This window comes from Syzygium oleosum, unplaced genomic scaffold, assembly GCF_021117445.2.
Source record: "Syzygium oleosum isolate NSW1041296 unplaced genomic scaffold, Sole_v2.1 Sole_v2.10, whole genome shotgun sequence".
Taxonomy (NCBI): Eukaryota; Viridiplantae; Streptophyta; class Magnoliopsida; order Myrtales; family Myrtaceae; genus Syzygium; species Syzygium oleosum.
The window spans coordinates 7,618,475-7,631,525 of NW_026607494.1; the positions used below are offsets into that span (position 1 = coordinate 7,618,475).

Genomic DNA, 13,051 nt, shown 5'->3' on the forward strand with positions numbered 1-13,051 from the left:
CCGGCCACGCCATGAAAGACGGACGATGTCCACTTCATCGATCACGTAATGTTGCGAGTTTTAAAAACCACTTGCCTCGTCGCCCTTCGTACAATATCGCGAAAGTAAAAAAGAAAAAAAAAGCATTTTAATGTCCAAAAAGAAATAAAAAAGAGCGAGACAAAAAAAAAAGGAAAAAAAAGAAAAAAAAAAAAAGAGAAAGGAAAGGGAAACCAAGACGAGCGCACCATGATCGCCACTATGCCCCCACGCACCGTTTCATTTCATTCCTTATTCCACAGTTCTCAACAGTTAGAAACGCCTCGTTTAATTAACGGGATTAAATAAAACCCCCAAAACCTAACTAATTATCTATTTTATTTTATTTTAATCATCGGGAGCTTTTATAAAAATAGTAATCGACGTCGCCCTCTTCCGCTTCCCCTTCACAAAACCCCAGGAGAACAAGAAGCCTTCGCCTGTGAGTCTGTGACCCTTCTCTCTCTCTCTCTCTGTGTGCCCCTGACATCACACCACTGCGCATCTTCGTTTCGTCCCCCGACCCAAATCTCAGCGAGCGCGCGAGCGAGCCCTTCGCCATGAAAATGTAGCGACGGAGCGCCGGAGGAGGGACATCGCCGTTGAGAGACAGAGGCAGGCAATCGGAGGAGGCGGACGAGGGCAGAGGGACTGAGCCCCGGCGACACTCGGAGCTCCGTCGCTGCGGCGTCGCGCGAGGGAACGAGGAGGAGAGGAAGGAGGGAGGGAGGGGAGGGGAGTGGAAATGCCGCTGACGAGGTACCAGGTAAGGAACGAGTACGGCCTGGCCGATCCGGAGCTGTACCGAGCCGCCGACAAGGATGATCCCGAGGCTCTCCTGGAGGGCGTCGCCATGGCCGGCCTCGTCGGCGTCCTCCGCCAGCTCGGCGACCTAGCTGAGTTAGTCTCTCTCTCCCTCTCTCCCTCTCTCTCTCACTAGAATTGCGTCGGTTGAGGGAATGCGGAGTCGCTGTGTGTCGTGGTTGTCCGGCGCAATTGCCGGATTTGATCTGAGCTCTTCCCGATTCGGGAGCTTGTTCGGTAGTGAAATTCGGTGTTCTTTACGTCGGACTGCAGATTTAGTCGTCTAGCTGGTCGTAGGTTGGGGAATGAGCTCTGAATCGGTACTTCGTTCCTCTTGTAAGTGCCTAGTTACGGTTCGGCCCGAAAAGAAGCGGTTCTCATCGAGATGGTGGCCGGAGTGGAATTTGAGTGCGCTCGTGCGGTTGCAGGGGTTAGGAACTTGCAAAACCATGTTTGGGAGTACCGGATTTAGGAATAGAGTTTCCACAGATGCGCGAGGGTGCTGGGTTTTAGGGAAAACGTGTATCTCGAGGCTTGAGCTAGGAAAGGACTAGTTGAGGTTGGCCAATGCCTCTCCGATTAACAGACTTTGGGAACTTCTGGATGGTAATTGGAAGTTAGATACACTCTCACAACCTATAGTAACACCAACATGCAAGTATTTATGTGGCTTTTTTTTTTATCATCTTTCGAATTTCTTTATAACCATCTCTTGGCGTTGATGTGATATCAGCCAAATTGGGCTTTTCTCTTCACCAATTCAAAACTCCTTCACAAGCATGGTTTTCTGATGTCTATGTCACAGTTGGATATCTCGACCATTTTCCATCATGTTTACATTATTATCGCGCGTCTGGTCATTTTTTCCATCACTGCTGTATCATCTGATAGAGAACTGCACATTTTTGTTCATTGTGGTTGACAAGATTTGCTGCTGAGATATTCCACGACTTGCATGAAGAGGTTTTGGCCACAGCTTCGAGAGGCCATAGTCTCAGGGCACGTGTTCAACAGCTGGAGGTAGAATTCCCTCTAGTTGAGAAGGCATTGCTGTCCCAAACAAATCATTCGTCCTTTTTTTCAAATCCAGGTTAGATGGTCCTCTTGAATAAGCTTAGCATGGGCTCTTATTATTTGTGTTGTCACCTTTAAGGAATTGACCGCACAGTCACTCATTAACTTCATACGTATGTTTTGTTTTGGTAAGGTAACTTCATACGTATGTTTCCTTTACGCAAAATTTATTATTGTGACATGTTTGTTGGTGATCTTGTTTCTGGAGAAATGATGAAGGCTCAGCTATTAGTATTCAGTGACATACGCAAAGGGAGATTGGCTGGCAAATAATTAGCCCGCTAGATCCTATAAAATTTTCTGAAATACCTTTGCAATAGAAATTGAGTAATTGCCCTCTATATGACTATCTTGACTTGTGTATCCCATTGCAATCATACCATTAGGTTAGACTATAGTCACTTCTTTTCTCTGAACTTCGACTTATTGCACTGTTGCTGCCATACAGTTTTGTTTTTGTTATAGTATGGATTGGCAGGGAGAAAGATAGGATATTTGCTTTGAAGCAGATATGGTTATCTTATTGAGCTCCTTCAATGTTGGAATGGGAATACGTTTTTTTGTGCTTAGCTTTTATAGGACTCATCTTTATCCTAGAAGTCTCCTTTTGTTGGTCAAAAAGAGCCTTTTCTTTTTTAAATTGAAGACTACCTTGGAAATTAAGAATTTGCAAACACGCACATGGATACGGTGGTTTGCATGTATCCATGCAGGATTGTCGGGTCAAAGGTTCAGATACCCCGCGTTATCAAAAATTTGCAAACTTAAGTAGCTTGGTGGCACATAATTTAATCATCATTAGTTGGTATCCCTATATAACATCCTTTTAACTGCTCCTCTGGTTTTTTAATCTCGGTAAAGATTTTGCCAAGAGCGACATGTTAAAGACAAAGATGTTAGGCAAACCTGAGGCAGGTGGACCTGTACTGTTTTTCAGTCACCCTTTTTGATGTATATACTTTTTTTGAGTGTTTTCACATCCTTCACATATGTCAATTTATCATGGCATAAGAGCCATCTATTTCAACTGCCGCAACTTGCAACCTTAGATGTTTAAGTAACCCACTTCACTTACTGAATTCTGATCAATGCATATGGTGACATACGATATGTTGCAAGGAGTAGTCATACTATCCTTCTTTCTCCTTCCACAGTTGATCGTACCTTGAAAGAGTTGAATGATATTAAGTTTATCACTTTACATATGTTGAGAAGAAATAACTGATTAAAATAGAAGTTGCAACTCCCTATACTTTGTGAAATTTATTAAACACCCTCCTTGTTTGGAACATCTGTACTCTACTGTAGTAACAGGGGCTTCTCACCCCTTTGTGGGGTGTATTATTTTTCTTGTCTCCAACTGAATGAGTGAGAATATTTGTTATCAGCTGACTGGGTTGATCTGTCATTCAGAAGATAAAAAAAATGGGGTAACAATCTTGGCTGGGAGTCAAGTTTATTTTCAAAACCGAGGATTGTCTCTGATAATTTTACCACAACCTAGGGCCGCACTGTAGGACTGTACCTGTCCCTGAAAAATTTCTTGAAAGTTATCCTCATGGTTTTTGCTTGTTGCTTTATAGGTGTTGATTGGCATGCTAATATGCGCTCACAGCAGAATTTGATTGCTCGAGGAGACTTGCCTCGCTTTATCATGGACTCTTATGAAGAATGTAGAGGCCCGCCACGGCTATTTCTTCTGGACAAGTATGACAATATGATCAGAAACAAATGTTGAGATGGCATTCTTTTTGCAAAAGTGAAGAATCTTACGATTTATTCTTGGATTTCCTTAGGTTTGATGTTGCTGGTGCTGGGGCTTGTTTGAAGCGTTACACTGATCCGTCATTCTTTAGAGTGGACGCTTCAGTAGGTGAAGTTCAGAGGGAAAGAAAAGTGCGCAGGGTAAAGGTATGTGACTAATTAATCCCTTTTCGACAATTTCAATACCTATGGTGGCGCTACCAACTTGTGTAAGAAAATTATTATTTGTTTCATTCGTGGATCAACACAAAAAGCTCACTACTATAATTTGGAAATAGGATCCTCAAAATGCATGCTCTGAATCTGCAAAGAATTTTCTTGTCTTGCATTTTGGGGTGATTAGCGTTAAGGCGGAGGTGCCATTGGAGTCCTTCGGGAAAGCTTAGCTGCGAAAATATCATCAAACTGTGGCAATGACTATTAGGATGTATATTTCTGGTTAATAAAGTTAACTCAATATCACTTACTATAGTATCAGAATTTTCTATATCCCAGGTCAGTATTCAATTCAACAGTTGACTATGATTTCTTCTTTGGGTGTGGATACCCTCTTTTCTTGCATTTTCTTGGCTCCTTGAATTGCGTCAAGTTTGACACCTACTGTGTGAGGTCCTCAAGGGAGTATAGGCACATGTGAGGAGCAACCAGTCACCTTCAGTGTGTTAAGATTCCTACCTCATGTTTATAATTCTCCGCAACAAACTTCATCAAGAAAGGCAAAAGCAAACTGCAACACCATAACTCAGTCACTGGTCCATTAAATCAGCACTAGCCAAGTTTACTGGGACAGACCTGGTTATGGTTGGTGGTTTACATCCTAGGCTTGGCCTGATATTAGTAATTATGGCTATAGGATTTGCTTCTGGGGCTGGTAACAGTACTGTTTTCTTGAGACTGAGCTTGAAACTGATTATTAAGGAAATGGATGTAAGGGGGACTTATACATGGGAAGGAAGGGAGGGAGGGAGGGAGCGAGGGTGGGGGTTGTATCCCCAAAGAGGTGATTAGATGAGCCAGGCTGGAGATATGATGATGGTTGACAAAGTTATATTATTAGATTTATGCATCTTTTCTATATGAAAATCACAATGACTAAACTTCTATAGCATTGGCAATAGTTGACTTGGGGGGTCCAAGCTGCTCAATTTATGATCAACCCACTGAACTAGTTCTTTCATTAGCCTAGTTCATGTTGAGGGATTGAGAGGGAGGGAGGGAGGGAGGGAGGGAGGGGAGGGAGGGAGTGAGTTTGCATGGCGCTTGGTTGGGCTTGGTGGAATCCCCTCCAGGATGCCTGATAAACTTAGGCTCAGGCGGCCTTTGCCTTCACTTCTTGAAGAGCACGGGGGAAGGGATGGAGGGAGGGAGTTTGCGTGGCGCTTGGTTTGGCTTGGTGGAATCCCCTCCAGGATGCCTGATAAACTTAGGCTCAGGCGGCCTTTTCCTTCACTTCTTGAAGAGCACGGCAATAAGTTCTTGCAGTTGTAAAATGAAAGTTCGAAACATCTGCTGGCTCGATTGAACTGAGTTTCTATTATTAGAAGTGTAACAAGTTACACTTATTCAATCAGTATACTTTTATTATCAGTTGATTATTTTGTCAAAAAAGTTTTTTTATACAGCTCAAATGAAGAAAGCCAGTTGACTTGGAGCCACCTATGCCATTAGCTTGATTAATTGTTTAGACAAAGAGAATCATCATTCATTCATGAAAATTTGGTGCTGTTGATGTTGGCAATTGGCAACCTCATTCGTTTGAGTTACTATTGTTGCGTAGCACTTCTCTATCGCGTATTCATAAATGGGGACCGCGTTCAACTTTTTAATTATTTTTAGGGAAAATTACGCAAGACTCCTCCAAATTTTGGGGTTAGTAAATGTTTGCCCCTAAACTTTCGACTGATACACATTACCCCCAACTTTCAATTTGTTACAGCCATTAATGGTCCACAATGTTTTTGTGTAATTTTCCCTTATTTCTAAAATCTCCTTGTGATGGACTCTCCTCCGCTTAGGGAAAGTCAGCTCCTCTTAATATGAATTTCCTTCTGAACTACGAAGATGATTCTAATAGTACTTTTTCTTTGAACCTTGTAGAAGAAAGGAATGCGTGGTAGAAATGGAGAAACTCCAGAGATTTTACCAGCATCACATGCCAGGTGAGTCTGAAACTACAAAATTCTGGAAAACTGCCTTTTCCTATTTTGTAGAGATCCCTTTTCCCTGGTGAATGTCACGGTGACTCATTTTCTTTGCATATAACAGACTGCAGCAATTGTTTATGGAGGAGAGCATTGCGAATAGTTATAGTAACCCTTCACGTCTTGTGAAATTGAAGAAAAGGCAGTTTAATGAACCTCCATTTTGTTCAAGAAATGGGAAAAGTTATATGGGGAAGTTTGTGGAGACTCCTTCACCTGAGAGTAAAACGGTGCGTGAAGTTTCCATTGCTCCACCATCCTTAAGATGGACAACGGATTGTGAATCAGGTAATGAAGTAGTTGATGTCAATATGGTAAGTCCAAAGAAAAATCTATCAAAAGAGAAGGGGAGCACTTTAACATCCATTACAGAAGCACTCTTGCCAAAACCATCTCTTGAATGTTTGAATGGGATGGTCCTTAATGGGAAGGAAATGGTGGAGCCTGAGCCACCTCATGATAATGAGACATATGGAAGTCCTACTCTTTATGAGGCTGAGAAAAAGGAGTTGGTTGATGCAGAAGCCAAGATGGATTGTGGCATGGATGTTTGCCATTCTGATGAGATAACCAGTGAGGTAGAGAATTACGTGGATGCCCTTGCTACCATGGAATCTGAAGCTGAAACAGACAATGAATACAGAGCTAAAAATGGCCAATGTTTCTTGAATGATGAAAAAATTGAGACAGATTCCGACACAAATGAAGATCACCTGGAACTTCAAGCTCAATATTCAGACTCTCAATCTCTAGGCTATTCTGCCTCGGAAGATGGAAACTCTCCTCTCATTAAAGGAAGTTCTAGCTTTACCTACTCTGATAGTCAAAGCAACTTGGTTGATAATATAGCATCTGATGGTGAGGGAATTGCTAGGGCATTCCCGTCTACTGAAACTTGTGCCTCTCATCATGTGAACATGACCGATAACCAGCTTCCTGCACATGGGGGAACTAGAGAATTAGAAGACTCCCATGAGTCTGTTGTGGCCAAACATATGGGCAAAGAAGATGATGAAATCAGTGATCTTGCGGAAGCATCTGCAGATTTATGTTCTATTGATATGAATGTAAAGCTTTCACCTTCAGCTCATGGACAAAGTCTACTAGTTGAATCAGAAACAGAAGGGTCTGACCAAAAAGAGGTGGAGGTAGACAGGATGAGAGCTGTTTCTTCTGATTCTGCTTCTCAGAACCAGGATGGTGCTTTCTCCCCCATTGCTTCTGAAAGCAATCCATTCTTTCAGTCAGCAGATGCAGATCCAGAAGTCTCATCTGATGTTTTAATGCACTCTTTGACCGTTCTCGAGTTGCCCCGTGAACATGAAAGTAATATTACCTATAAGCATGAAGAATTGGATGATAAATACAAAGGTGCAGATCACACTGGAACTGTGACAAGTGGAGAGATCACTTCTTGGCATTCAAATATGATGATCCTGGAAGATCAGTTCCAGTTTCCAGTAATGCCAGAAGCGTCCGGATGTTCAGATCTTCGATCACTGCCTGATAGTTCAGTCGCTCCACCTGCATGTAATCCAGATATGTTAAACCTGCATGGTGCAAATTCTGAAGTTCATCCTTCGGCAGCTGATTTGGTGAACTTGGAAAATCCAATCGTCGTAGAAGATGAGCAACAGACTCATATCATTAAACAGCAATCTTTTGATTTCACGTATGATGCTCCATCACATGAGCAAAATGCACTAGAAGTAGATGTTCAACCTTTACAGGAAAACGTTGAGTTTGGAAAGCATGAACCCCCCCTGGATTTTGATGATGTTGTCAAAGTTTCCTCGACCATGGAAGCAGTGGAAGGAGATGCCAGTCCTCTTAACTTCCCATGCAATAGCTCAATCCTTAATGAGAATACAAACATCCATGATGTGGGGACTGAACGAGCTCCAATAGAACAGTTGCTACTCCCTACTCCTGTTATTACCGCTACTGATGATAATGCCAGCACTAGTGTAGATCCAGCTCCAGATATAGTGGGGGGCTCATGTGCAGATTCACAAGAACCACTGCCTGACATTGATAATTTGCCTCAGAAAGAGTGTGAGTCAGATGAGGAAGTTTCTCCAGAATGTAATAAAGAGTCGCACTTGCTTGAGGAAGCAAGAGACCCCAAAGTTGCTTATGCAGAAAACAACTCCATCCCAAGTGATCTGATCCCTCACCCGGAATCTGCAGTGGAAACTGAGATGCCTGGCTCATCTTTTATGGAGAAATCGCTGGGCAGACATCCTTCAGATGATGCGACAATAGGTTCAGGATATGCAGAACTAGGCAGTGAGGAGCTTGAACCAAAACCTTCCTCCCAAGGTCATCTTCCATGGAGCAGTGAAGATATCTCGTCATCCTTGCACCAAGTAGACCAAGGAGAAACTCTAGAGCACTTGTTGGATGTGCCACCGCATGAGCTTCATTTAAATTTATCATGCGAAGATGAAGTTAGTCCTCAGACATGTAATCCTGAATCTGAAAAACTGCGATCAGCAGATCTCGTGGTTCAGGAGAACATTCTTTCTAGCAGACCGGGATCTCCTTTAGAGTGTCCTTTGGGGTTTCAAAATGACAGATCTGATGCAGAGTGTCTGCAAGATGATGAAACAAGAAGCCAATCGTCAACTCTTCTGTCTGGACAACTACAATCTTCGGACAGTATAGCCAAAGAAAAATATGCAGCTTTTGAATCATGTCCAGAAGATCAACCAACCCAGCATTCTATCTCAGAATCCTTACAAAAGTCAGCTAGCCAGGAAGTTGATGGTATTAGTCCAGTAGGGGCTTCATTACATACCAATATTGCTATATCTCCACAAACCTCTGATGTGGCTGAAATTAATCACGAGGATGTTCCCAATTTGGCACCTTTACCTCCTCCCGAATGGACAATACGAAAGGATCATCACGTTCCTCTTGCTTCACAGAGTGAAGTAATTCAAGATGGGCAGGAATGCTTCCAATGGTTACAACAGTTACCAGCTGAAGAAAATCCACAACTTCAGTTGTCAGCATCAGAGGGAGGATTAATATGGCCACATCACACATTTCTGAACACGGAAAATGAGAAGCTACACTCTGACGAACAAGAGGATAAATTGGCACTGCCCAGTCCGTTATCTTCTCTAACTCAAATCACAGATGGCAATTCCGTTATTCGGGATAACAATTCTGTGATGGAGGCTACAGAAGTACCGGACCACTTCTCAGCAAGTGTGTCTGAACATGCTTTCCTTGATTTGGGAAGAGGAGTGGTGCAATCCAATTCAAACAGTCTCCCACCTCATCCAGTTATTGAAGACGGACCCTCTAGAAGTGACCCCGTATCTTCACAGGGAGAAGTTACTCAATATATTGAGTCAACTTCGTCTGTTTCAAAGGATGAGGGTCAGCAGAATTTTAATGAGAAATCAGAAGCACAGCATGAGAGTTCTCGTAATGCATCCGGGCCATCAGAAATGAAGCAAGATGAGCATCTCCAACATGATCTGCGTAATTTAGATGGAGAAAGAGCATTGGAGGCAACTTCAGCTCTACCAGAAAATGAAGTTGTACAACCAAATGGAAAATCAATGAGTAATATTCCACGCCCGCCAAAACGTCTCATAGAGGCTGTTGCTGCTCATGATAGAAGCATGGTAATGATTATTATGGCTAAACTTCTCATTTTTTCTTCAACGTTTATGATGTTTTCTTTGTGAGTTCAACTCTTAGCGTCTACATGCTTTTACAATGTATGAAACTTATTTGCAGTTGAGGAAGGTTACTGAAAGAATAAAGCCTCCAATTGAACCAAGAGCAAATGAAAGAGATTCGTTGCTACAGCAAATACGGACAAAGGTTCAGATTTTTTATCCAAATTTTTACATACCTGTTTTTCTACATCTTGTCTTGTTAGCTTTCTAACATCATAACAAATTCCCACTGTGTTCCTATGTTCTCGTAACTTTTTCTAATCATAAGCACAGTATATAGTGTTGCTGAATTTTGTTTGTGCTTTTTTTTTCTTCCAGTCATTCAACTTGAAGCCTGCTGCTATCACCCGACCAAGTATTCAGGGTCCTAAAACTAACTTGAGGGTTAATGCTATTTTGGAGAAGGCTAATGCCATTCGCCAGGTCCCTCTTCGCTCTCTCTCTCTCTCTCTCTCTCTCTCTCTGTGCACGCGCGCGCGTTCCTGCCAAACCCTCCCCTCTTTCTAGTAGTAATTAGAAGTCATGATTGTGGCAGGCATTTGCTGGAAGTGATGAAGATGACGATGAAGATAGTTGGAGTGACTCTTGAGAACGTTTGATTCGTTGTGCAAAATTTTACTGCCGCATCTTCTTTGAAGAGGAAAATTGCCTATTTTGCCCTGATTTCTTTGTTCCTTCGTGTATGTATAAATATCCTCCCCACACCCCCTCCCAAAAGAAGAAAATGTTAAAAGGGTTTCAATCCTCACCTTTCTCGCACCAGAAAGTGAAGCAAGAGCATAGACTTGTCAAAGCCAGCATGTAAGTGCTGTAATCGGTTCATTTATGTACTTGTGTTTAGTATATATATGTGTTGATGTATAGTGTGCCATAAATTTTGATACGTAGTGTTTCTCATGTGACATTACAAAGTTCTATATAATGGAATGATGATTTAGCTCTGTTCGCGTATAACCTAGTTTCTTCTTTGGATATATCTTCTGAATTGCTTGATTGCTTTCTCTTAGGCCTTTTTTTGGCCTCTGAAGAAAGCAAAGCCTGTGCACTTTTTCTGCGAGCAGAACTGATGCGCTGATGCTTCGGCAAACATGTTGTATGCCTCGGACCGATGACATTATCTTTTGCACTAGTGTTCCTTGTTTTTTCTACTGTTATTTTATCATATGACCCTTTCGGAAGTTATTTTCCTTCGTTGTATGACTTTAGTCTTTTGAATTATTGCACTTCCCCTCTAGGACAAATAATTAAATGGAGCTTTTGTTGAGAGTAGGTGCTTTTAGCCTAGGAGGTTGATCTCCATCTAATTTATGATTTGTTTGTAGAAGATGCGATTAGCCAGAAATGCAAAAAACGTCGTTATATGTACGAATGAATGGAACACAACGGGGAAGCCACCGTACCCCATCCCTTTTGCTATACAGAAATGTGTTCATGCTTGATGCATCAACTATTTACAATTCAGACTAGAATATTTATCGAGTTTGAGCCCGTAAACGAAACCCGACTCAAGATAAATTGGATATTTTGTGGATGTCCGAAATTGACCAAAGCAAAATACGGAACTTCCTTTTGGCAAGTTGAAGTCGACGATATATTGCACCTGAAAGTCACCAAGGTAAAATAAATAGGAAAGTTGATCATGGACATTGTTGACTTGTTGACCGAGTCTCTCACTGGGATTTAGTTTCTTTGTCCAATACGTGTGGCCAATTGCATGAGAGAAAAGAAAAAGGAAATCAGATGCTACTAGAGTCGGTCACAAAAGAGGCGGTGGACATACGAGTTATATGTATCGAGGGTTGCTCCGTGAGGTGAAGAAGAAGACTTGAAGCGCCGAAATAGAGTGCTTGGCAGAGAGTTTCGTGGGTCTTTCTTCGGCAAATTACATTCAAAAGTTCAAGTGTTTGTGACGGATTAAATCTTGTGGTAAGATTTGTGTCAATTCCTTTATGAGATTGATAGATTATTTCGTAAGGAATTACGAGGCTAAACACTGCGCCAGCTATTGGGTGTAATTGGAGCTTTGGAAATACCGAGAGTGTTTAAGTGACTCAAGTATGATTATAATCTCTATTGTATCGCTTGATCTATAGTGGAATAATATATTGCTCTCTCCGTAGACGTAGGTCATTACGATCGAACCACGTAAATCTGGTGTCCGATTTATTTTTTTGTTTAATCAAATTTTATTGTTCAATCGCTTGACTTCCGCTACAGATTTCATAGCACCACATCAGCTGTTGATATTGCATGCATTTATATACTTAGGTCTAATTATTGTTGATATTGCCACGTCAGTGGCAAAGTCACTAGCATTGCGTTTAAGCCATCTAAAGATCTAAGGACGGCAACTCATCCACAAATTTAGAGACTAGGGGTGAGCATGGTCCGAGTGGGCAGTTTCCAACATAGAATCGGGAACCGCCCACTAAGGATTGATTAGAAAAATTGGAATTGGGAAATGCCCGTTAGTTCCATGGATCCTCTCGGAAACCGGACCGCCGGTCTGATCTGATTCCCAGGTGGGTTCATGGAACCGGTCCCACTAAATTTCATGCAAATAGAGGTGACCGAGAGAGAGAGAGGGAAGCGATAAATGGCTAGAGGGGCACTGGTGAGTTGATGGGAGTTGAGAGTCAAGTTTCAAATTAGGGATTTTATGTTTTACCGGTCCGAGTAGGCAAGTAGGTAGTTCCACGCTTAGAACCGGAAACCGGACCGGTACTCACCGGTTCTAGTAAATTAAAACAGGGAACTGCCCATTCCGAGCCGGTCCGGTTCGATTCTGGGCGGTCTAGGTGGTTCCTGGTTCCTTTGCACACCCCTACTTGAAGCAGTGGTCGTGGTGGTTCATCCATAGATCTGACTGCGATGGCTCAAGTGGTCGGCCACAGACAGTGGCTCGTCTATATATCTGTGAACAAGCCAATGATCCATTCTTCAATTTCTTCGTCCAGGATGGATTCAGCATCGAGATCTTCTTGGAAATTTTCTCAGCAAACATCCAAATCCAGATTTGGCAGCCAGCCGCTTCATGTACGTCGCTAGTGGCCAAGACTCCAAATTTACCAAGGCTCCAAAATTTCATATATGGATTTGGAGCCTTAGTTGCGAGAGATGGAAGGAGGGACTTAGATGACACCGACGATGGAGCCTCAGCTGCGAGCGCCTAGACTTTCGAGTCCGGATCTAGGCGCTGCTCCAGATCTGATCGAGGGTTTAGATGACGCCGACAATAGAGCCTTGGCCGTGGATGCCTAGACTTCCAAATCTGGCCGAATGAAACTGATGATGGCCAGTGACTCTGCTGTCCATTGCTAGTCGGTGACGATATTGTCTGTGGCCTGCTCGTCCATGGCCGTAGGCCTTTGTCGTCCATGGCCTAAAAAGCAAAAAGAAAAACAAAGGTGAGCGGCTCAACTGAGGTCCATGGCCAATGAGACAAGAAAATCTATTTATTTTATTTAAAATGAAACCAACAGACACATGTTA

The 13,051-nt window shown here is 42.5% G+C and overlaps 1 protein-coding gene across 1 annotated transcript; it reads left to right on the forward strand.

The window, feature by feature from the left end:
- The first annotated feature begins 455 nt into the window (after positions 1-455).
- On the forward strand, positions 456-10,513 carry LOC115685768 (protein SCAR2). The gene is made up of 9 exons (XM_030610881.2): positions 456-918; positions 1,749-1,912; positions 3,480-3,603; positions 3,693-3,807; positions 5,758-5,819; positions 5,926-9,502; positions 9,618-9,704; positions 9,878-9,982; positions 10,095-10,513. The coding sequence occupies exons 1-9, from the start codon at positions 764-766 to the stop codon at positions 10,146-10,148; spliced, it is 4,443 nt and encodes a 1,480-aa protein (XP_030466741.2). The 5' UTR covers positions 456-763; the 3' UTR covers positions 10,149-10,513.
- Positions 10,514-13,051: the final 2,538 nt, after the last annotated feature.

Excerpts from the sequence above, each read along its gene's own strand:
- LOC115685768 (XM_030610881.2), top strand. The coding sequence starts at position 764 with ATGCCGCTGACGAGGTACCAGGTAAGGAACGAGTACGGCCTGGCCGAT. Across the intron at positions 919-1,748 it reads CAGCTCGGCGACCTAGCTGA|ATTTGCTGCTGAGATATTCC; the intron begins GTTAGTCTCTCT and ends GTGGTTGACAAG. Across the intron at positions 5,820-5,925 it reads TTACCAGCATCACATGCCAG|ACTGCAGCAATTGTTTATGG; the intron begins GTGAGTCTGAAA and ends TGCATATAACAG.